Source organism: Myotis lucifugus, unplaced genomic scaffold (genome assembly GCF_000147115.1).
Source record: "Myotis lucifugus unplaced genomic scaffold, Myoluc2.0 scaffold_315, whole genome shotgun sequence".
Lineage (NCBI taxonomy): Eukaryota > Metazoa > Chordata > Mammalia > Chiroptera > Vespertilionidae > Myotis > Myotis lucifugus.
The window spans coordinates 76,668-97,376 of record NW_005871363.1 but is presented as its reverse complement, the minus strand read 5'-3'; the positions used below and the strand labels follow the sequence as shown (position 1 = coordinate 97,376).

Here is a 20,709-nt window from a genome sequence, read left to right as displayed (position 1 = left end):
GCAGGCTTTCCCGGGTGCATGACCCGCTGTGGGTCTCCTGTGCTTGGGCAGGAAAGAATTCAGAGTCGAGCCAGCCTAGATTTTAGAAGTGAGAGAGAGTTTATGAGTGAAGCCGGGAGACAGCGGGGCTCCTCCACAGACTGCAGCCCCTCCCAGTGGGTTTACTTCCTTTACTGAGGCTCATTTAACGGATTTTCAGGGACAGGGGTGGAGACTTCTCAGAGGATCGGTTATGGGCTTCCCTTGCCAATCTTGGTGGCTCAGGTGCCTGTGTAGCTGCTAATGAGGCGAGGGGTGATGCTGGGTGAGATGAGCCACTTGGGCCCAGCTTGTCTTGTGCAGGGTCTAAGCCTTAGTCTGGTGGGGGTGGGCTTCCGTGACGGTTTCTGTAGTTTTCATCGACCACAATTCTGCCACATACCCTGCCTCAAAGGAAGAAACCTTTTTAAAAATACACTCTCCATGAAGCCCCTCTTTCTGTTAAGCTCGGCCACCATAACAGTTCCGTTCCTGTGTGCGCCAAGCTTGTGTGAGCTGAGTGAGACAGGCGTCGGCCTGCAGCGGGGAGCGGGTACCTCTCGTGTGATCAGGACGTAAAGATAGCCTCGCCCTGCAGCTTCGACCAACATCACGGAACTGGCCATCAGGAGAGCGTCCCTAGTGGAGTGGCTTTGGGAGGGGCGTTCACTGAGGTCCTCCCTTCCTGTGGGCCTGTCCTCCGACGCCCACAGGAGGCGCTCAAGGTCCCGCCGGCTCTCACAGGCTGGAAAACCACGTACCCCCGGGTCCTTCGGGGAAGCACCTTGAAATAAAAATATCTTTCTCATCAGAGTTATTTGCCAAAGAAAACCACGAGCTGCGGATAGCAGGCGGCGCCGTGCGGGACCTGCTGTCCGGCGTGAAGCCGCAGGACGTGGACTTCGCCACCACCGCCACGCCTGAGCAGATGAAGGGGCTGTTCCAGGCGGCCGGCGTCCGCATGATCAACAACAAGGGGGAGAAGCACGGGACCGTCACGGCCAGGGTGAGGGGCGCCGGCAGCCACCGCGCTGCCCGGTCCTGACTTCACAGCTTACATTTCCTAGTGACGACCAGCAAACCACCCAGGCTCCTGGGAGACAGCCTCCCCACTCCCCTTCCCTCCCCGGCAACGCTCCTTCCCAGGGCTCCTTCCGCACTTACCTGCTGCCTGCAGGTTCCCGAACACCTTTCTGTGCCCCGGTGCTTCATGTTGATTTCCCAGTTTTCAGGTGGGATCTGTTGACTTGAGGTCCTACTAGGGAGGGAGGGGGATGTGCCACACCAGCCGCGGCGGTTTCTCAGGGCATCGTCCTTGGTGTTGGGTTAAGTCAGCGTCCGGTGCCCCCCTGTGGCCTGTGCACAGCCACATCGCAGGCGTGTTGTGACCACATTTCTGGTGTCACGTGACTTTATGTTAACAGCATTTTTCTTGGACATCGCTGTCCGTGTGTGTGCCCCGGTGTGTCCTGGGCTGTCACACTGCCAGGGTCCTCTCAGTCCACTCCAGCGACCAAGTTTCAGTCCTTGTTCCGGGCCCTCACCTGGACGGTCCGGGCCACCTGCCCGCTGCCCCAGCTCCCCTGCGCCAGCTCCGGGAACCTCCTCCTCTCCCTCTTCCATGGCCTGTTCCTGGACGCCTGGCGTTCTTACTTGCTGGCGCCCTCACTCTGGTCTGATGGTTGTGTTAGCTGTGGACTTAGAGCGGGGAGTCCTTGCTCGGAACTGGGACGGCTCTTCCCGGAGCCTCCGGAGAAATCTCGGCCCCGGGCGCACCTCTCCTTCACGGCCTGAGGGTGCTTCCTTCTGGAAGCCTCTGTGGTCTTTCCCTCCCTGGTGTTTTCACTCTCAAGCTGACGGGCCTTGCGTTGCATTTGTTTCTCATGGACCATACAGCGCCCCGGGTGGGCCTCCCGCGTCCTCACTTCACTCTGGTTCACTGTCTCCCCGGAAACCCCTGTGGCGCTGGGCATGGACCGCGGGGACGAACCTAGTTTTGCCTTCGGTCTCCTCTGTCATATTCTCGTATCTTCCCCTTTGCTTTCCACAGGTCGCCGTAACTGGACCACCCAGTCTTTCTAGTCTTTTTGCAAATTTTGCCGTCTTGTCAAGTTCCTGATGGTCTTTCCTAGAATATTTCTTTTGAAAGCCTCCTGCTGTCCTATTTCCCTTAGGGTAGCGTGTAGACAGTGTCTTCCCTTCCTCTGAGCGGTTTCTGTCTTTCCTTTGACTTAAATGGGGAGTCCTGGGCCCTCCCCTGGTGTTGGGTGTCGTCTGGGGTTTGTAAAATACCCGGAGAGTTTATGTCTCTGGGCCCAGTCACTATCAGTAGGGCGTGTCTTTGGGGGAAATCTGCGGAGCCTCCAGTTAGAATAGCCCGCTGTCTGGCGTTTTAAAAACCAAGCGGGGGAAGGGGTGCAGGTCCTGGTCACTGTTTTCACTTCATCGTGGTGATCACTCCCATGATCCTCTCCGTCTGCCGTCCAAGATGTGTCTGCTCTTGATCGGCCTTTCCGTGGGCTAACTGCTCTGGTGCGGGCGGCGTCCTGGGAGCCCTGTTTTCATATAGCAGGTCTCAAAGAGCCTTCACATTTCAAACCCTTTTCTTGCCGCTTCCCTGTGCCTCAGACTCCCGAGTTCTGGAATTCTGAGTGAGACCAGCTGGTCCCTGGGGAAGAGTGAGTGAGACAGGAATTCTAGAGCAGTCGTGGAGTGTTCGCTTGGCTCCCCGTTCCTGTGCGGAGATTCCAGGCGCCCGTGTGCATGTGAGACCCTGCGCTGCTCCCTGCCCCGTGTGCTCCCTGCTGCTCCCCCGCCATGTCTGCTCGGTGGCAGGTGCCCTCTCTCCGTCCGCCCCTTCCTCACTGCACTGCAGCCATCTCTCCTCTCACTCGTGCACGTCTGTGCGCAGGTCCTGCTGAGTTCTCACGGCTCAGCGCAGGTCACGGTCACGAAGCTACTCGGCTTCTCACCGCTGCAGACGGTCCCTCCAGCCAAGGTGGACGGAGGCCTCCCAGCAGCCTCCTTGGTGAGGGGTGAGCAGCTGCCCGCTGTGCTCCCCGTTTCTCCTCTGTCAGCCCTTCGCTCAGTGGTTACAGTCTGTAACTGACACAGCTCTCTGCACACGGGGTCCGTCAGGAAGGGTTCAGAGAGCAGCCTGGCTTGAAACAGAAGCAGCGGGATCCACTGTTGTCAGGGCTTCTCCCCTCTGTCACATCACTTGTCCCAGTGGCCGTTTTTGTATCAGACTCATCTTTTTAGGAAAATAGCCTGTGGACCCGTCTGTGCATGTCCTGGGTGCCTTTCTGTGTCGGGGTGCCTGTGCGCCCGCCGACTGAGAAGAAAGAACTGCCTAATGTCAGGACTCACATCGGTGAATCTGAAGCCTCATTTTTGAAAACCATGTAATTACAGCTGCATAACGAAAATTTCGAGATCACCACCCTGCGGATTGACGTGGTCACGGATGGAAGACACGCGGAGGTGGAATTCACGACGGACTGGCAGCAGGACGCCGAGCGCCGAGACCTCACTGTCAACTCGATGTTCCTGGGTAACGTGGGGGTGTGTTCACCTCGGTCCTTGGTGTGCCCGCCTGGGGACCCTGGTTCCTGGCCGCTCTGCAGCCCATGCCCGCACCCGCGAGGCTGCCTCAGAGACCGGGCACAGTGGCTGCATTCGACTGCCGCCCGCCGGCTGTGAAGCAAGGGCGCTGCCATCGGCTCTGTCTGACTCACTCCCTCAGCCTAATGCCCGCAGGGCCGCCCACACCCCAGGTGGCAGGTTTTATCCCGTCTCACGGCTGAGTGACGCTCCAGTTGTGGATCTGCCACATTGCTTCCCAGTTCCCATTTGTCACTTCTCTCCCCTTTCCCATGAACAGGCTTTGATGGTACTTTGTATGACTACTTCAATGGTTATGAAGACTTAAAGAATAAGAAAGTGAGATTTGTTGGACATGCTAAAAAGAGGATACAAGAAGATTACCTTAGAATTTTAAGATATTTCAGGTAAGAATGTTTAAAATCGATAGTTATTACCCGAATACAGTTCTGACCGTGACGTGTACGTAGTCAGTGCACGAAGCGGTGACATCCAAGTGAGTCTCCAGGGGAGACGTAGCCAAGGGTGGACGGGTGGACGGGTGTGGTTTGAGGTCAGTTCTGAGATGCTGTGAAACACTCCAGCGTCAGGGACAGGCACGTCCCATTAGAAACGTCATTCGTTCCCGATGTGACAGGCAGGCCAGCGTTCGGGCTGGGCTGCTCGGGTCGCATTCGGCCTTGTTTGGGCGCCTGGACAAGGGGCCCCTTTCACTCCTCCCCTGTCCCAGCTCAGGGATTGCGCTGGATGCCCCTCCAACTCCCTCGGTGACAGAAGTGAGTGAGGCGGGCGGCCTGGTTCTTGCCCGCTTTAAGAAGTTACTCGTATTTTATTGGCTTCCGGGTTTCTCATGTAGAAAAAAGAGAAGGTAGAGAACAGACCATAGGTGGTTGTGTGTGTGAGATTCACTAGGTGGGGAAGGTGCCGGGAGGTTGGAAACAGCTTCCTGGATGGTGTGCCGACAGTGGGATCCACCGAGAATTCTGTTTTGTAGGTTTTGTGGGAGGATTGTAGACAAACCTGGTGACCACGACCCTGAGACTTTGGAAGCAATTGCGGAAAATGCCAAAGGCCTGGGCGGAATATCAGGAGAGAGGATCTGGGTGGAACTGAAAAAGATTCTGGTTGGAAATCATGTCAGTCATTTGGTTCACCTCATCTACGACCTCGGCGTGGCTCCCTACATAGGTGAGGCCCGGCCGCACGTGTCTGCACTGAGAGGGGCGGAACGCTGGCTCCGCATTCCGTAAGGGCATGCGTTTAGTTCAGCTGAAGAATCCTCAAAGGAGCAGTGGAGTATTTTAAAATAAACTTTGAGGACGAGGTAGGAGAGTTTTGTCACGAGTGGGGGACAACTCAGACACAGCGTAGGCTAGTGGGACAGTGGCCTCTGCGGCCAGACCGGGGTTTGAATGAGCCTTTGCCACTTGTCGGCTCTGTGATGTGCGTTAGTTCCTCGACTGTTAGTTTCTGAATCTAAACCTGGGGAGAAAGTAACAGCCTCTTTCTAATGAGGCTGGTTTGGTGAGTTAACACATGCAAGGCCCTCAGAGTGGCAGGCATAGCAGCTTTTTAGTAACTTATAATTTACTTTCAGAAAGAACGGGGTCATCTGTGCATCTTGTGTGGGGAAACTTGGGGATAGTTCGAATACAGACAGTGGTTGGAGCAGATGGACACTCTTTTATTAAATCGTCACCTGTTTCTAAGGTTTTTTGAGAGAGAAACATTGGTCTGTTGTCTCCCATACATGCTCGAGGGGGAATTGAACTCGTGTCCTTTTGGTGCACGGGTGATGCTCCAACCAGCCGAGCCCCGCCAGGGCTGAAGGAGTGCGTGTCTTATGGTCGCACGTCAGTGAGTGGCCAGGAGTTTGCATTGGGTTGTGTCCCTTGGGCCTGATCACCATCTCTGCCCCCTGCTCAGCCAGTAAATGGACCCAGACACTTTACAGCTCCCCTCGGTGTGCAGGGCGAGGGGGTGAGGCCAGCAGCCATCACTAGTCCCTGTGGATGGAGGGCACCAGATTGGACCAACACTGAGCCCTGGCCACGGGCGTTTCTACCAGCAAAGCAGTGGCTGGTGTAGCGTGTGGGTGTCGTTCACTAAATGTAACCACCGCACAGACGAGTGAAAAATGCTCCTATCCCGACAGGTTTACCTGCTAATGCAAGTTTGGAAGAATTTGACAAAGTCAGTAGAAATGTTGAAGGATTTTCACCAAAGCCAATGACTCTCTTGGCCTCGTTATTCAAAGTGCAGGACGATGTCACAAAATTGGATTTGAGGTTGAAGATTTCAAAAGAAGAGAAAAACCTTGGCTTGTTTCTAGTTAAATACAGGAATGACTTAACTAAAGCAACGGACAGTTCCGAACCACTGAAACCCTACCAGGACTTCATCATAGACGTAAGTACATACCAGTCGTGGTCAGTGCAGTCCGTCCTAATAGTAAAGCTAACTTTTTGTTTTTTTAATATATTTTTATTGATTTCCAAGAGGGAGGGAGAGGGAGCGATAGAAGCATCAGTGATGAGAATCATTGATTGGCTGCCTCCTGCACGCCCCACACTGGGGATCAAGCGCACAACCCGGGCATGTGCCCTGACCAGGAATCGAACCGTGACTTCCTGGTTCATAGGTCAACACTCAACCACTGAGCCACACTGGCTGAGCAAAGCTAACTTATTAACACGAAGACCCACAACATGTTCTGTGGACTTCATATATTTTAACTGAGAATTTCCCACTGAGCATGTGTGTGACTCTAGGCTGGGGCCGTTAGCATGCTTTCTAACGTGTGTGGCCTGTCTGATGTTGGCCCTCAGTCCAGGGAGCCCGATGCCGCCGCCCGCGTCTGGGAGCTGCTGAAGTACCAGGGCCAGCCCGGCCTCCTGCAGGACCTGCAGCAGTGGTCCGTGCCCTCCTTCCCCGTCAGCGGCCACGACATCAGGAAGGCGGGCATCTCCTCCGGGAAGGAAATCGGGGCGCTGCTGCAGCAGCTGCGGGACCAGTGGAAGAAGAGCGGTTACCAGATGGAGAAGGACGAGCTGCTGAGTCACATAAAGAAGAGCTGAGTCCGTGGGAGCCGCCACCAGCAGGACATCTCGGTAAGCCGCTCACCTCTGCCCTGGGGAGGCCGAGAGACTCGAGGAGCGGCTGAAGGCGGCCAAGGGTCTTTAGAGAATAAAGCCTTTTACACTCTGCGAGTCGCGTACTTCAGACACGAGGTGAAGGCTGCCTCCCCTCGGGAGCACGGCACGTGGCCTCCCAGCGGTCACAGGAGTGTCCGCTGCCATCTCACAGCCCTGAACTGGCACCCTCCTGGCACAGCTCCCACTAAGAGAAGGCTAGCTGCCTTGCCCATCGTAACCTGTGTAGGCTTTAGCTGTACCCTGACATTTCATAACTGGTTTTCCTTTCTGTGTAGCCACTCAGAGCATCTTTGTACTGGCAACAGCCATGTTTCTGTGAAAGCCCGGCTAAGAGGTGTGGAAACCTTTGGTGTAACGGGGCTTCTGCGGGAGGGAGCCCAGACCAGGCCTGTGGGTGCAGGTGTTGGGAAGCACTCGCTGACACACTCAGGACCCACCGCACGGCGTCCCTGCACCCCAGGGGGAGGTGTGCAGGCTTAGCGGTTTCAGGTCTGGGTTCCTCATGAATAACACACTTTAAAGTAGGATATGCGAGTGTTTACTTTAAGAGTTTTATTTGCAAGTGTCAGTGAGCGATATGGAACATTCTGAGATGACACCTTCAGGGGCAAATGTCACAGCCGTGTCCCGCCCTCACTGGTCTAGTCTCAGCACGGTGTGCAGAGCGACAAGCAGACACCGGTCCTGGCAGTCATCGGGGCCACAGGAAAGCGTGGGGACGACAGTGTGGAGTTTGGAACGAGGTGGCACGTGCAGGGTGGTCGCTGGCGTTTGTGGGCGAGGCAGTCCACATGGGTGCACGTTTGGTAAAAGACAGTCGGTTTTGGCCTCACGTTTTACCCCTTAGTTGAACTTTCCCCAGTGAATTAGGTGAAGCAGCAAAGGACTAGCAAGACCACCATAGTTCACACCAATGGGAAGACGCCCAGTGAACCCCCAGTGTACAAGCAAAGAGGTAGGTGGCGAATCAGCGGAGCGAGACCTTCGTCTCCAAGTTACTTCTTACACCTACGCCATCTGCTCGCGTAGGCGCTTCACATCACTTAACAGAGAACGTGTTTTAGTTTTGCTCTTAAAATTTACTTAGAGGTTTTTTCCAATTGACCCTGAACAAAACAGCCTAAGAAGACAGCGTCTGGCCTCCCGGAGGGGGCGCACTTGAGCATCTGCTCCTTAGTGGTCTAGGTCCCGATTGCACTTGGAGCAGAACCAGCGGTGTCACAGTTCAGACACTGAGCAAATGCACACAATACTGGGTTTTTACTAACACGTGAGAAAATGAAAACTGTATTTTGGGGCTCAAGCTGCCTCTCTCAACTCTAATATTTACAACCAGGACTGAGAGACACGAGAAGTTGAGAGGAACACAGGCCTGTAAAGGGCTCTGAAGTCCTACCCACTGCCTCACCTTTAACTGGGACCAGGTGCCTGAGTGTGGCCCTCAGGAGCACGGACCACGTGCCGCTCTGCACGCGGCCTCACAGGGCCGCCCTCCAGCAGTGACACGTGCTCTGTGCGGCGGTGTCTATCCGTGACGAGGTGCCTGACCCAGGTTGCGCAGGGCCCTGGCACACGCTGTGGAGGTGGGCGTTCCTGGAAACCAGGTGTCCTGGCGGCTCTCCCTCGCCCACAGGGCAGTTGAGGCTAAACCTCCAAAGCCCTGTGGCTGAGGCTGCCCCTCCCGGGCCGCTGTGCTGGGGGAGCCAGTAGCGGGCGTTCCCGCAGGGGACTGCCTGGGCCACAGCTTGTGAAGTGCCTGGGGCCCTACCGTGTTTACAAGCAGAGCACGACTTTCTCAGGGCTCAGCTCATCCTTGGTGTCCGGGATCGTGGGCAGCAGAGCAGAGCGAGTCAAACCCCAAAATTTCTGGGGTAACATGTCCTTTTTGGTGGCCGTGAATTTCCATCCGATGTGGCTGGCACAGACCCTGCACTGGGCGACCGTCCAGGCAAACCTGCAGCGGGAAGGGCGAAGGGAAGGTCAGCCGGGTGGCCATCTCTGTGCCTCCAGCTTAGGGAGAGACGCCCTAGGGCCCTATTCTCAGCATCAGGGAGAACACGGAGCTCTGGTCTGCACGCCCCTCACACCCAGAGTTCCTGCGGGGCACGTGGTCCAGCTCCTGTGTGACCACACAGGTGACCGCCTCGCGGCAGCTGCCCCAGAGGGAGTGCTCTCCGGTGGGCAGTTCTCATGAAACTGAACCTCTTGAAACAGGAAGGCTCCGTCAGAAAGACTAGCCAAGGCCCAGCCGGCGTGGCTCAGTGGTTGAGCACTGACCTATGAACCAGGAGGTCACAGGTCAATTCCCGGTCAGGGCACATGCCCAGGTTGTGGGCTCCATCCCCAGTGTGGGGCGTGCAGGAGGCATCCGGTCAATGATAGTCTCTCATCATTGGTGTTTCTCTTTCTCCTCCCTTCCTCTCTGAAATCAATAATATATATAAAAAGAATACAAGCCATGGTGTTTCTGCTCTTCAGGAAGACACGCCAAACCATGGAATCGCAGCTCTTTCACCCGAGCTTTCCCAAGCTTAGAATTTAGGTTAACACGTTAATTCTAGTTTTAGTCCTTGGACTAAAAAGGGTGTTAAGCCGACTGCCATGGTTCTAGCAGTAAAACCACTAATTCCTGCTCAGCTCATTTTGTCCAAAAAAGAAAGGCTGACCCAGATGTGGCAGAAAAGACATACTCAGGCCCTTGAAGAGGATGTGGCTGAGGGACCCCCCGGGCTCCCAGGTGGAGGCTGCCGGGTGGCAGGGACGGGTACCCGCAGGGCCACCACCTCCTCCCCACCCCACATCAGGGAGCCGATGCAAGGACAGCCCAGGCGCCAGCCCCTCCCAGCGTGAAGGGCATGTAGAGAGAACCATTCATTCCATGGTCTACTTCGGGCTGTAACTCCAGCAATGCGACTTAGAAATCTCTGTGCCCAGTCACAGCAAAGCCGAAAGGAAAAGTCCCCAGGACATTACCCAGGAAACCAGCTGTGCTGCGTGGACGGCCGGCCTATCAGGTTCAGGTTGGAGGCCTTGTACACGGTCAGCGTCTCGTGCACGTACCCGTGGGGGTTCACGTAGGCCGCCATGGGCCCACACAGGGACAAGCTGCAACAGACGGCACAGGGTCAGTCAGCACAACATGGGGAGGGGCAGCCTCATTCCGACAGACTTCTTACGGGCTGACCAAGAAGTGAGGCTACAAGAGCTACGATTTCTGACCTGTTAGCTTTACATGAAAGCAGAGCCTCAGAGTGACAGCAGGAGCTGGCAGCCCGCCCAGGTTATTCAGCCTACGCTTCTCCATGTTGGCCAGAGGACCAGCGCTAGCCTCAGCCCTGCTGCAGACAGCGCCATGAGGGCACAGCTCTGCTGCTGGCGTGGGAGTCAGTGCAGCCGGGCGCCTCCCCGGCTGGCCCGTCACTGCAGACAGCAGTTAGGAAAGCGGTGTACACGGTTCAAACACTCCCTCAGCACCGGGCCAGGTCAGAGCATCCCCGCTTGATCGGGGCCAAATGTGGCAAAACGATGTTTAACAGGACGGACTGTGATGCCCGAGGCATGGTAGGTCCTTCCCATATCCTAGACCAGTGGTCGGCAAACTGCGGCCCCTTGAGTGTGGCTCTTCCGCAAAATACCATGTGTGGGCGCTCACGTACAGTGGGGTTGAAACTTCACGGCCCCATTCAAGGGGCCAAAGAGCCGCATGTGGCTCACGAGCCGCAGTTTGCCGACCACTGTCCTAGACCAGTGGTTCCCAACCTTCCTTTGGCCACGCCCCACCTAAGCATCTCTCAAATCCTGATGGCGTCCCCTGCCCCGTGACATAGAATTCTTATTCAAAAAGTGAGCTCCTATTCACGAGGAGGAAGCCTAAAAGGCCATTCACTTGATCTAAAGAAGCTTCCAAAGAACATGGCATGGAAGAGACAAAAGAACGAAAGGACAGTTGAAGTACTGAGAAAGAAATTACTAAGAAATTGTTAAAAAATAATATGACATGATATGAAAAAACAGCAAATAAAGTTTCAAAACATAATAGAGAACAAAAAATGCATAAATAGGTCACAACATATATACTGTATATGAAGCCCCTAGAACAGTGGTCGGCAAACTGTGGCTTGCGAGCCACATGCGGCTCTTTGGCCCCTTGAGTGTGGCTCTTTCACAAAATACCACGTGTGGGCGCGCATGTACAGTGCGATTGAAACTTCGTGGCCCATGCGCAGAAGTCGGTATTTTGTGGAAGAGCCACACTCAAGCGGCCAAAGAGACGCATGTGGCTCGCGAGCAGCAGTTTGCTGACCACTGCCCTAGAACCATAAGAGATGCAAAAAAATTCAATTAATAACTCATTCTCAAATTGCCTATTTAAAAATCAAACTGCCCCCCTGAGGCGTGTGCCCCATGCTGGGAACCGCTGCCCTAGAACACAGATCCCAGCAGGGACTGAGGCAAGACGTCCGGCTCTGCTGCTTGTCCCTGAGCTGGGGCTGAGGGAGCCCGCCGCCCCTCATGGTTCACTTGCTGAGGAACTAGAGGTGGAGTGTACGGGCAGCGGAAATAGTTTTGACAATAATTGTGTTAAGACAGCTGGGAAAATGTACTCAGAAGTTTACTAAAAATGTAATAAATATCTCACCTGAATATTTCATTTTTGGTTGTTATTTTTGTTTCCTGACATTGTTTACAGCACAGAGACGTACACTGGAAAATTAAGAGGAGGTTAGTGGGGAAACGCGCTCACATGACGACGCGGTGACACAGGTCACAGACACCCCCCTAAGGAGCCCGAGTGCTTCCTAACTCCTCCTCCTGGCTGAGAGGCTGACACCACCGGTGCTCAGAGTCCACAGCGAGCGGACACGGGGGTCCACGGCCCAGGAAGGCAAACAGCTGGAGCTCCCACGACCCCAGGGAAATACTCAGGTTGTACTGTCCCCTCCAGTCCTCACTGCAGGCCTGTGCCGCCTGCAGGCGCTGGGTGGGACCCCAGAGCCACGCACTCCCGCTGCCTCGCGCTGGGGGTGCTTGCCCACCTTGTTCATGATGTCCAGTTCGCAGCGCAGCCGCTGGACAGCACTGCCGATCTTCAGCAGCTGGATCCTCAGCACGTCGTCGATGGGAAGACAAGCAGCTACTCTGTAAGAAAAATCTTGGAGGCGTGGCGGGTTTTCACGGGTTAAACTTGGGAAGCGGTGTCTTGAATCCTCCTCTAGGGTTTCCAGAGGACACTTCACACCTTACAGCCGCTAAAGCAGACCAGCTACCCCGCGTGTCCTCTCCTCTCGGGAGGTTTACAATGCAGCTTTCCTGCCCTTGTTCCTCTAGGGGCCTTCTTTAGATTAAACAAGGGGTTTATTTGCTAAGAGACCAGAAAAACGGCTACACAGCACCTATCAGAGCACAGGGTGACGTGTGCAGGTCCCGGAGCAGGGTCCTGTCAGCCAGCTCGCCTCCAGGGGAGGGAATGGAGCAGGGACGGCAGCCTGGGCTGCTCGGGAGAGCCCCGTGGGAAACGGGGTTCCCAAATTTCACCTGTCATCCCACTTCCTAAATGCACTTGTTTTTAAAGACTCAAAGCAAAAGAAATGTATGTCCTTCTCGAAGCTGATAGAAACACTAGTTAAGAAGCCGAATGTGTTTGGTTCCGTTCAATAAACATTTCCTACCTATTGGATTTGAAGGGAGAGAGTCATCTTTCAGGTTTTCGTCCCATTCCCGCAGCTGCTGCTTGATTCTGTCCATTAACGTTTCCTGTAAACACAGGAGCCCTAATGAGGCTCAGGCATTTACAATCACTGTGCTCTTCGCAGCTCCGAGACCACGCACACACTCCTCGCTAGTGAAACCTGCGTTCCAGCTCAGCGTCTGTTTCTCCTGGGGGATGACCCAAGCCCCAGCTGGGCCTGGCAGCTGCCACCCTGGGCTCTGGGTCTGGCAGGCGCCCGCCCTGGGCTCCGGGGGCACCAGCCTCCTCCTGCCCAGGAAGCCTTTCCTGCCTCCACCCGGGATTGAGGCCCTGAGCTGCAGGCACTTTCACACGCAGGAGCGAGCGCTCACCGCCCCTTCACAGTGTGTGCACAAAGCCCGGGTGTTGGGTGTTGGCTGTGAACTGGTCTCCTCCGTGGCTGTGCAGGTGCTAAGAGCTCAGCACCTACTGTGGAGCCCCAGGTGGGACTTGTGGGCACTGTGCCTCCCAGAACGGGGACCGTGTGGAGTGTGGACTGGGTGCCAAGCGCAGCAGCCACACTGCCCCACGTCACACACTCCAGTGATTTGCCCCAAACCTCAGAGAAAGGGACAGAAACCACGCTGTGCACACAGTCTGTGTCCACAAACCCAGATTCCTCTACCTGTTCTGACAGCCTGTCGTGGGGGTTTTGCATCAGCGGGGGGTGGGGTGGTGCTGGGCATTAAACGTAAGCAGAACCACTGTGGATGTGACCGAGAGCACACCAACCAGGGACCAGGAGACACATGTTAATGTGCTGGTTTAGAAAAGTCCGAAACACTGTTAAAGGCTCTTTAATTTTCTAAGTGTAACTACCATGTGACCCAACAAAATGTCAAAGGCTTGATAAACCCTAAACCAGTGATGGCGAACCTTTTGAGCTCGGCGTGTCAGCATTTTGAAAAACCCTAACTTAACTCTGGTGCCGTGTCACATATAGAAATTTTTTGATATCTGCAACCATAGTAAAACAAAGACTTATATTTTTGATATTTATTTAATATATTTAAATGCCATTTAGCAAAGAAAAATCAACCAAAAAAAATGAGTTCTCGTGTCACCTGACTGGTCTAGACCATCTCCGTATCTGGTCCTGAGGTCACCAGGCCTAAGGAACCAGGAAAGGCCCGGCCCGTGGCTCCATGCTGAGCATCGACCTATGAACCAGGAGGTCACAGTTCGATTCCTGGTCAGAGCACACGGCTGGGTTTCGAGCTCGATCCCCAGTGTGGGGCGTGCAGGAGACAGCCAATCACTGATTTTCTCTCATCACTGATGCTTCTATCTCCCCCTCTCCCTTCCTCTCTGACATCAATAAAAATATATTTTTTAAAAAAACAAGAAACCAGGAAAAGCAAAAATCCTACACATGACAGGCACAGCCTCTGCAGGAATCGGTCGCCTGCCTGTTCTCAAATGCAGGGAACGGCCCAGCCTGAGCGTGCGACACGGTGAGCACGAGCCGTGTTTTCTTCTAAGGCCTGGGGTGTGGCGCGGCTCAGCCAGAAGCAGGAAGTTGAAGGTGAGTCACTTACCGCGTCATACAAGGAATACAGCCAGCGGGGCCACGAGGTCAGATTTGCACAATGAAATTTTCTCTGAAACCAGAAAGAAGTCACTTGGTAGTGATCCCAGATAACAAAGAGACCCCGTGCCTGGGAGCGGATTAAGGCCAGGCCTGGGTCAGGCCCCCTCGATGCCACCCCGGCCTTGTGGCCTGAACAAGCCACGGGCCCCCAAAGCTGAGAGCAGGGTCTCGGCTCCCCAAACCCGTCCAGGAGCCCGTGTCCCGCCGGGCTGTGCTCCACACAGCAACTTCAAGGGACCCTGCCATCGCCCTGCTGGCTAGAGCAACCAGGGGAGTGAGGGGCCGCGTCAGGCTGAAAGCACACAGCTGCCCGCTGCCTGCGAACCTGCAGCGTCAGCACTGCCACCCTCCAGAACCTCGTTCACGGCTGCGGGAATCTGGGAGCCTCCCAGTGATAACTTCCCACAGGAATCTTCTAGACACCGGGACCGAGACACGGACTCCCAAGGTCAGTGCGTCCCCAGGAACCAGTCACGAGCCGATGCCTTTCCCCACTCCCCCACCAGCTGCAAGGGAGTCCTGAAACGGGGTGCATTCACCCCCAAGAACAGGAGGGTGGTGCACACTGACCCTGCCAGAGGCGCTTCATGAACAATCCTACGCATTTACATTAAAATTAAACCTTCGCTACGCTCTTGGACACAGAGTAAGGGACGGTCAATGCAGGGTTTATCAGGTTACAATGCAAACTTTCCAGGTTTTTAAGAGGTACATCTCAAAAGCCAATTTACTCTGATTTAGAATCTAGCGATCTTTCCTGCAGGCAGAAAGCATAAATACTATTTCTACTCAGAACGGAGGCATCTCGCAAATGAGTAGAAACAGGCTTCACCCGCTGTTTTTCTCAGAGAAAGAACGGTTTAGCCAAAGGACACGCGCCTGCGTCTCCTGCAGACGCGTGGACATCAGCCTCACCTTCTGGTACTTCTGCCACCACGTGTGTGAGCGCCGGTCCTCCCGGGAGGCGGGCGTGGCCGGCACCATCCGGCACTTGTTGAGGGACTCGAGCTGCACGGCGGCCATGGTGGAGGGCAGCACGCACTCGGGCAGGATCTGCACCTTCGCCTGCTGGATTCTGGGAGCGAGGACCAGGCGCGGGGTCACTTTTAAATTAATTTATTAGACACCCGCCGTCCCATCTCCCCTTTCCCTCCAATCATCCACCCTGAGGAGGGGGAGAAAAAGGAACGGAAAACAAGACCCCGTGCACGGGGAGGAGTTGAAAAGACCAGAGAAGTACTTGCAGTCCTAACTTCCATGTGCATTTCTTTTCTCATCAAACGTTTAACTTGAACGTGCAAAGAATCAAAATACACATGATGTTTTTTTACTTAAACATACTTCAACTCTCACGACAGCAAAGCCCCATTTCCAGAAGGCTACTTGAGAGGGGCCCTTTCGGGGAACGCCACCCACAGGAGGGCTGTGCGAGCCATCTGCTTGGGGGCCTGCAGGCTCTGCCAGGAGGAGGCGCCAGTGCACCCCATGCTGGTGCTGGGCGAGGCGCCGGCAGGCCGACAGGTCAAGCAGCACATTGAGCGCTGCACGGAGTTCAGAACCCTGGGTACCAGGCTCAGGGTCTGCCGTGTCCCGTGTCAGCCACTCACCCACACAGACAGCCTCGCCCCGCAAGCGTCTCCGCGGGGGCCTGACACCACCCGGGAGACCATGCCCTCCCAGCTTGCCCAGCCCGGCTGCATGCTCCTCAGGTGGATATGCCTTGACCTGCGTCAGAGTTAATGGTCTGCTGCCCTCTTGTGTTCAAACGGTTTTTCCACAATCAAAAGTCACTGATACCAAGACAGGCTCAGAAATGCACTCCCCCAAGTCAGGTTCCATTACGGTTCCTGGAACAGTGCTCACTAATAATCAATATTTTATGCGCATGAGGCCAGGAAGCACTGTGAGAATGGAGTGTTCGTGCTCAGGGTCTCAGGTGGGCCCTCAGGACACACTTGCACCCGCTCAGGCGAAAGGTCTGGGCCTAAGTGTGGAGGCAAGTCTCAGCCATTGTCCTCGAGCAGCTCACCCCCCGAGGGAGACAGACAGACGTCCTGTGACAGCGCCATGTGCTCAGCGTGTGAGTGTCCACTCAGTGAGTCCTGGGCAGAACCCAGAACCTGCATCCTTCTCCACAGGTGAGTCCCCTGTGCCAGAGTCCGGGCCACGCCCACGAGGTATGCCCGCAGCGATCAGGACAAAACGTGTGTGTGTGTGTGTGTGTGTGTGTGTGTGTGTGTGTGTGTTACAAAGGATAAATTAAGGTGGACTGGATTTTTAAATGAGTTTAGATTCCTTGTAAGGGCTGAGCCAAGTAACTGGTGAAACGGAATACCCACAATTCCTCAACGTCAGAAGGCCTGTGAGCCTCTGAGCTCCACCCTTTCTCTGCCCAGAGCCATGCCCAATGGCACTGCCCTGTGGGTCTGCCTACTGCCCTGACCTCCAGGGAGCTCTGTCCCGGGGACCCTGGGGGAGGGGCTCCCAGGATGGGCATGAGGCAGGCGCTCGGGCTGCTGCAGTTTTACAAACATCCCGGGTGGCTGATGCACAGCAAACTTGGGAACCACTGGCCACAGCTTTCAGGGAAAGAGAACTAGTCAAAGGTTAGGGAGTTGGAAGGTGAGGGGAGTAAAGAAATATGAGAAGCACAACACACATCATTTGGAGACGTCTGCTTAGCTCTGAGGGGCGGCGTCTCTTACCCATCCGACTGTGTCCGCAGCTCCAGGACCTTGAACCTCTGTCTCCCGACCGCTTTCACTTTCACCACCTCGATTCCAAAATCCTGCTCTTCCCGGTAGGCATAGATCTCCGCGGTGGTTCCGAACTGCGCCTCCCTCTCCTGTGCGTTGCTTCCAGGCAGATTTCAGAAGGAAACCGTTGGAACATTTAGTTTTTAAACACACAAAGCTGACGAGAGCAATGCACCGGGGAAAGCAACTCAGAGGAATCGACCCTCACTGCAAAGCCACTTGCATGCTACCGGGGATGCGGCTATAGGAGGCGGCCTCGCCACGTAAGCGGGAGCACACGGAGGAAAAGAACAGGCTTCCCGTCCCGGAGAGCGACCAGGGCTCACGGTGACCCCCTCGGCCCTAGCAAACGCTCCTTTGCTCCGCAGCCCTCAGTCCTGCTGCGGGTTTGCCAGCACACTGCGCTGGGGTGGGACTTCCGCTCCTTCCCGCCCACCGCCCGCTTCCTGCAGCTGCCACAGGACCCCTGAATCCAGCTGCAGCTAACCCCGGCCCGTAATGGACGCCTCGGGAACTGAGAGCAGCCGTTCTTTTGCACAAGCCACCCTTGACATTGAATGCAAAGGCCCTTTCTCTTCCACGCAGGCCGGCCTCACAGGCAAGGTTCTAGAGCCGTGGAGGCTCACCTGTGCGCGAGCACGGCGAAGGTCCGGTCCTTCTGGATCAGGCTGCGCACCATGCTGACCTCCTGCGGGCTGAAGAGCTGCAGGGGCAGCGTCTGCCCCGGGATGAGGATCATCGCCACCTGCGGCAGCACCGGGATCACCTGGCAGCTGTCGTCGTCGTGCAGGGTCCGGCCGTGGAACTCCTCCATGTCGGCCCCCAGGTACTGCGGGCAGACGCGGTCGACACACGGCGTCAGCACACGCACGCCACAGACTCAAACCAAACCCGGGGAAACATACACAGAGGGCACTAACTTTTCTCAAATAATAGTGACCTTGGGCATCAGCATCCCCCATGAAAGTCTAGTTCTGGCTCTTAGAATTCCAAGACCATTTTTCTAGTTCAGAAGACTTTATTTTGCCTGAGATCAGAACATCTCTCTGCCCAAACATCACACACGACCGGTGAGACGTCAGGAGGGTAAGCAGTGCCCAGTGCCTAGTGCAGAGAGTAAGTAACTTAGTGCCTCCCGACCAGCAGAATCACACAACGAGGGGGGACCACTCCTCAAAGGGTGAGCAGGACGAGGGTGAAACTGCTGGCAAGTCCCAGGGAGCGCGTCTGTGGCCACAGCCCATGTCCCACCGGCTCTGGTGTGAGCAGCGCTAGCCAGGCTCCGACCGGTCCCTCCGCTGAGAACTTGCACCTGCAGGTAGCCGTACGCGTCCGATAGACCCGCCGCTGAGCTACGTACCGTATGCGATGTTGGCAGACTGGTGTCAAAGTTTATGACACTTGGCTTTTTGGCATCTTTGCTATCCTGGTCTTCCACTTCCATTTCAAGTTCATCTTCCTCCTCATTCTCTGCTGTAAAAGAACATTGTGAGAAGAAACCAGATACGTGAGCACAAGCCGACGGGTGACAATGTCCGAGCTGCGCTCCCTCCCGCAGGCACAGTCCTTCCGCGGTCTGAGCCCGGGAGGACAGGGCTCTGGTCCCACTCGCGCCTGGCGATCCCTGCAGATGGTGAGGAGGCCACAGGGCCGGGGTCTGGCCCAGGCTCTGCCTCTTACTACTGCTTGTGGCCAAAGTTCTGTTTTAGAAAAGTTTAAGGTTTACAGAAAAGTTGGGCTCCTGTACTCCTCACATCCATTTCCAGAGCTAACGTTTCCCCCTGAGGAGTCGGCTGGCTCCTGTCCCCTGTATCTGGGTTTCCTTGGTTTGTACTAACGTCCGCTCACGGCTCCAGGTCCCACCCAGGAGGCCACGTTACAGTTACTGTCTCCCTGGCCTCGCTGGCTCCTCCCTCTCCAGCTGGAGTTCTGTCGGGCATCCTGTTTGATGTTGTTTGATGCGTCCTCATGACTAAACCAAGGTTACGAGTTCCGGGAGGAAGACTACCGAGGTGAAAGGCCACCAATGTGACGCGTCAACACGGCAGATGCCGACCGACCACCCAGCCGAGGTCGTGTCTGTGGGGCTTCTCCACGGTGACCTTCCTGTTGGAAGGAGCACACTTGGCCCAGCCCCCACTGCAGGGGTACGGGGTCCCCTCCTTAAAGGGGCCTCTGCACACACTGCTGAAATCCTTCTGTGTGAGAGACACGCAAGACAACTCATTCCAGATGGAATGATTAAACGTGAGTTTCCTCATCTGAAGAGTGACAGGAATGAGTAAGAATCTGTAAGGTTCTTTCAAACTTTCTCTTTAATGATCCTACAGGAAACAGGAAGGAGGGGAGACCCACTAATGACCGCACATTCCCAGGCGGAAGGACTTTCACAGCAGTGACTCATCTCCCTGGCTATCACTCGCTATCGGAGAATGAAATGTCTGCAAGCATCTTCATACCGATTTTGCTTTGAAATGTTAAAGCTTGCGTGCAACATAAAACATTTTAAAAGGAATGTCTCAGAAAGCTTTCTCCACACAGAACTTGTGAGTTATGAAAGCGAAGCTGACCTACTTTAAACCCTGACGTCACTAACAAGAGGTATGAAAGTTAGAAAAGGCTGCACGGAAGAGGTGCTTGTCTCTCAAATAAGGTCTGTCCTCCTCCTGCCAGCTGCCAGCCACGGCGACTCCTTCCTCTACCAGGGCTGCTCCACTGGGGGGGAGGGGGGGGTAAAGGGGGGGGGCTGTGCCCCTCCGGGGACTTGGGAAACGTCTGAGGCTCTGAATCTAATTCCTCGTATTTACAATCCTGACAGCACGGCTTCCACCTGGCCTGCGGAGAGGCCCACACGCTGCACCAGAGAAAGTCGAGGTCAGCTACTAGCCCAGCGGCTAGACTCCATGGTTTTAAAGTTTACATTTTAGCCAGTCTGAATTCCAGTCTCCAAATGATTTCCTTACATATACAGGGTGTTCCCCCCAAAAAATGTATAGACACTTGGAATATGATTAATTCCAATGGGTTAAATCTGAAAAGGAAGAACCATGGAATTAATCATTATTCCAAGTGTGTAAGCATTTTTCAGGGACACCCTGTGGTTTCCTTTCTCATAAATAAGGCTGAACCCCACTTCCCCTATGGGGCGGTTTATCCACCAGTGTTTCCTTGGCCAAGATAGATTCTTTGCAGCTTAGTTAACTATTTCCTTGGCACTTAAAGAGGACTATTTTTTGAAACAACTCATAGTGCATGGGGTTATGGACAACCCAATGTTTCCTTACAAATAATGCCCATATGCAAAGGGAACATCTGTTACACTTTCAACAATAAAGATAAATTTTTAAAATTCCCAGAAGATTCAGAAAAGCACTATGATCGCATCTACAAGCTCCCTGGGCCTGTCCCTCTGATTTTTGGACAAACCCTAACTGTCAGGAACCAGCGGAGTGAAGTCCGAGGCGGGGTCACGCAGGTGCCATCCTCCCGGGCCCTCCGGGCGGGGCAGGTGCCGAGCGGGCTGATGGCGGCTCCCGGTGCAAATTACCCTCCAAGCACAGCTTTCCTTGGGCGACGGAATTACCCCGCCCCCCCCCCACCAGCTGCATGCGATGCAGGGACCCAACCACCTCTCCCTCCCTCTCCCCCTCCCGACCCACCGGCGGGCCTGAGCTGGCCCCGCCCCGCCCTGGGCCCGCGTCTCCAGAGTCTCCAGACGCCCCGCGCCCCCTCCCGCGCCCCCGGTGGCCCTGGTCACGGTCACACTCCCAGGAGGGCCAGGCCGAGCGCCGCCTCCTCCCCCTCCCACCCGGCACCGCGGGGCATGAGCGGGCGTCTCCGAGGGACTGGCGCCGGGAG

General features: G+C 55.3%; 2 protein-coding genes across 2 annotated transcripts; one reads left to right on the top strand and one right to left on the bottom strand.

Annotated features, from left to right (window-relative positions):
• Positions 1-184: 184 nt before the first annotated feature.
• Positions 185-6,827, top strand: TRNT1 (tRNA nucleotidyl transferase 1). Its single transcript, XM_006100494.3, has 6 exons — positions 185-1,024; positions 3,433-3,571; positions 3,902-4,028; positions 4,616-4,809; positions 5,777-6,030; positions 6,450-6,827. The coding sequence occupies exons 1-6, from the start codon at positions 947-949 to the stop codon at positions 6,696-6,698; spliced, it is 1,041 nt and encodes a 346-aa protein (XP_006100556.2). The 5' UTR covers positions 185-946; the 3' UTR covers positions 6,699-6,827.
• A 478-nt stretch (positions 6,828-7,305) lies between these two features.
• CRBN (cereblon) lies at positions 7,306-20,459 on the bottom strand. The gene is made up of 11 exons (XM_023764060.1): positions 20,399-20,459; positions 18,212-18,324; positions 17,478-17,680; positions 16,801-16,950; positions 15,011-15,170; positions 14,043-14,105; positions 12,446-12,530; positions 11,813-11,928; positions 11,416-11,480; positions 9,750-9,881; positions 7,306-8,730 (listed from the first exon to the last, which is right to left on the bottom strand). The coding sequence occupies exons 1-11, from the start codon at positions 20,457-20,459 to the stop codon at positions 8,550-8,552; spliced, it is 1,329 nt and encodes a 442-aa protein (XP_023619828.1). The 3' UTR covers positions 7,306-8,549.
• Between the last annotated feature and the right edge of the window lie 250 nt (positions 20,460-20,709).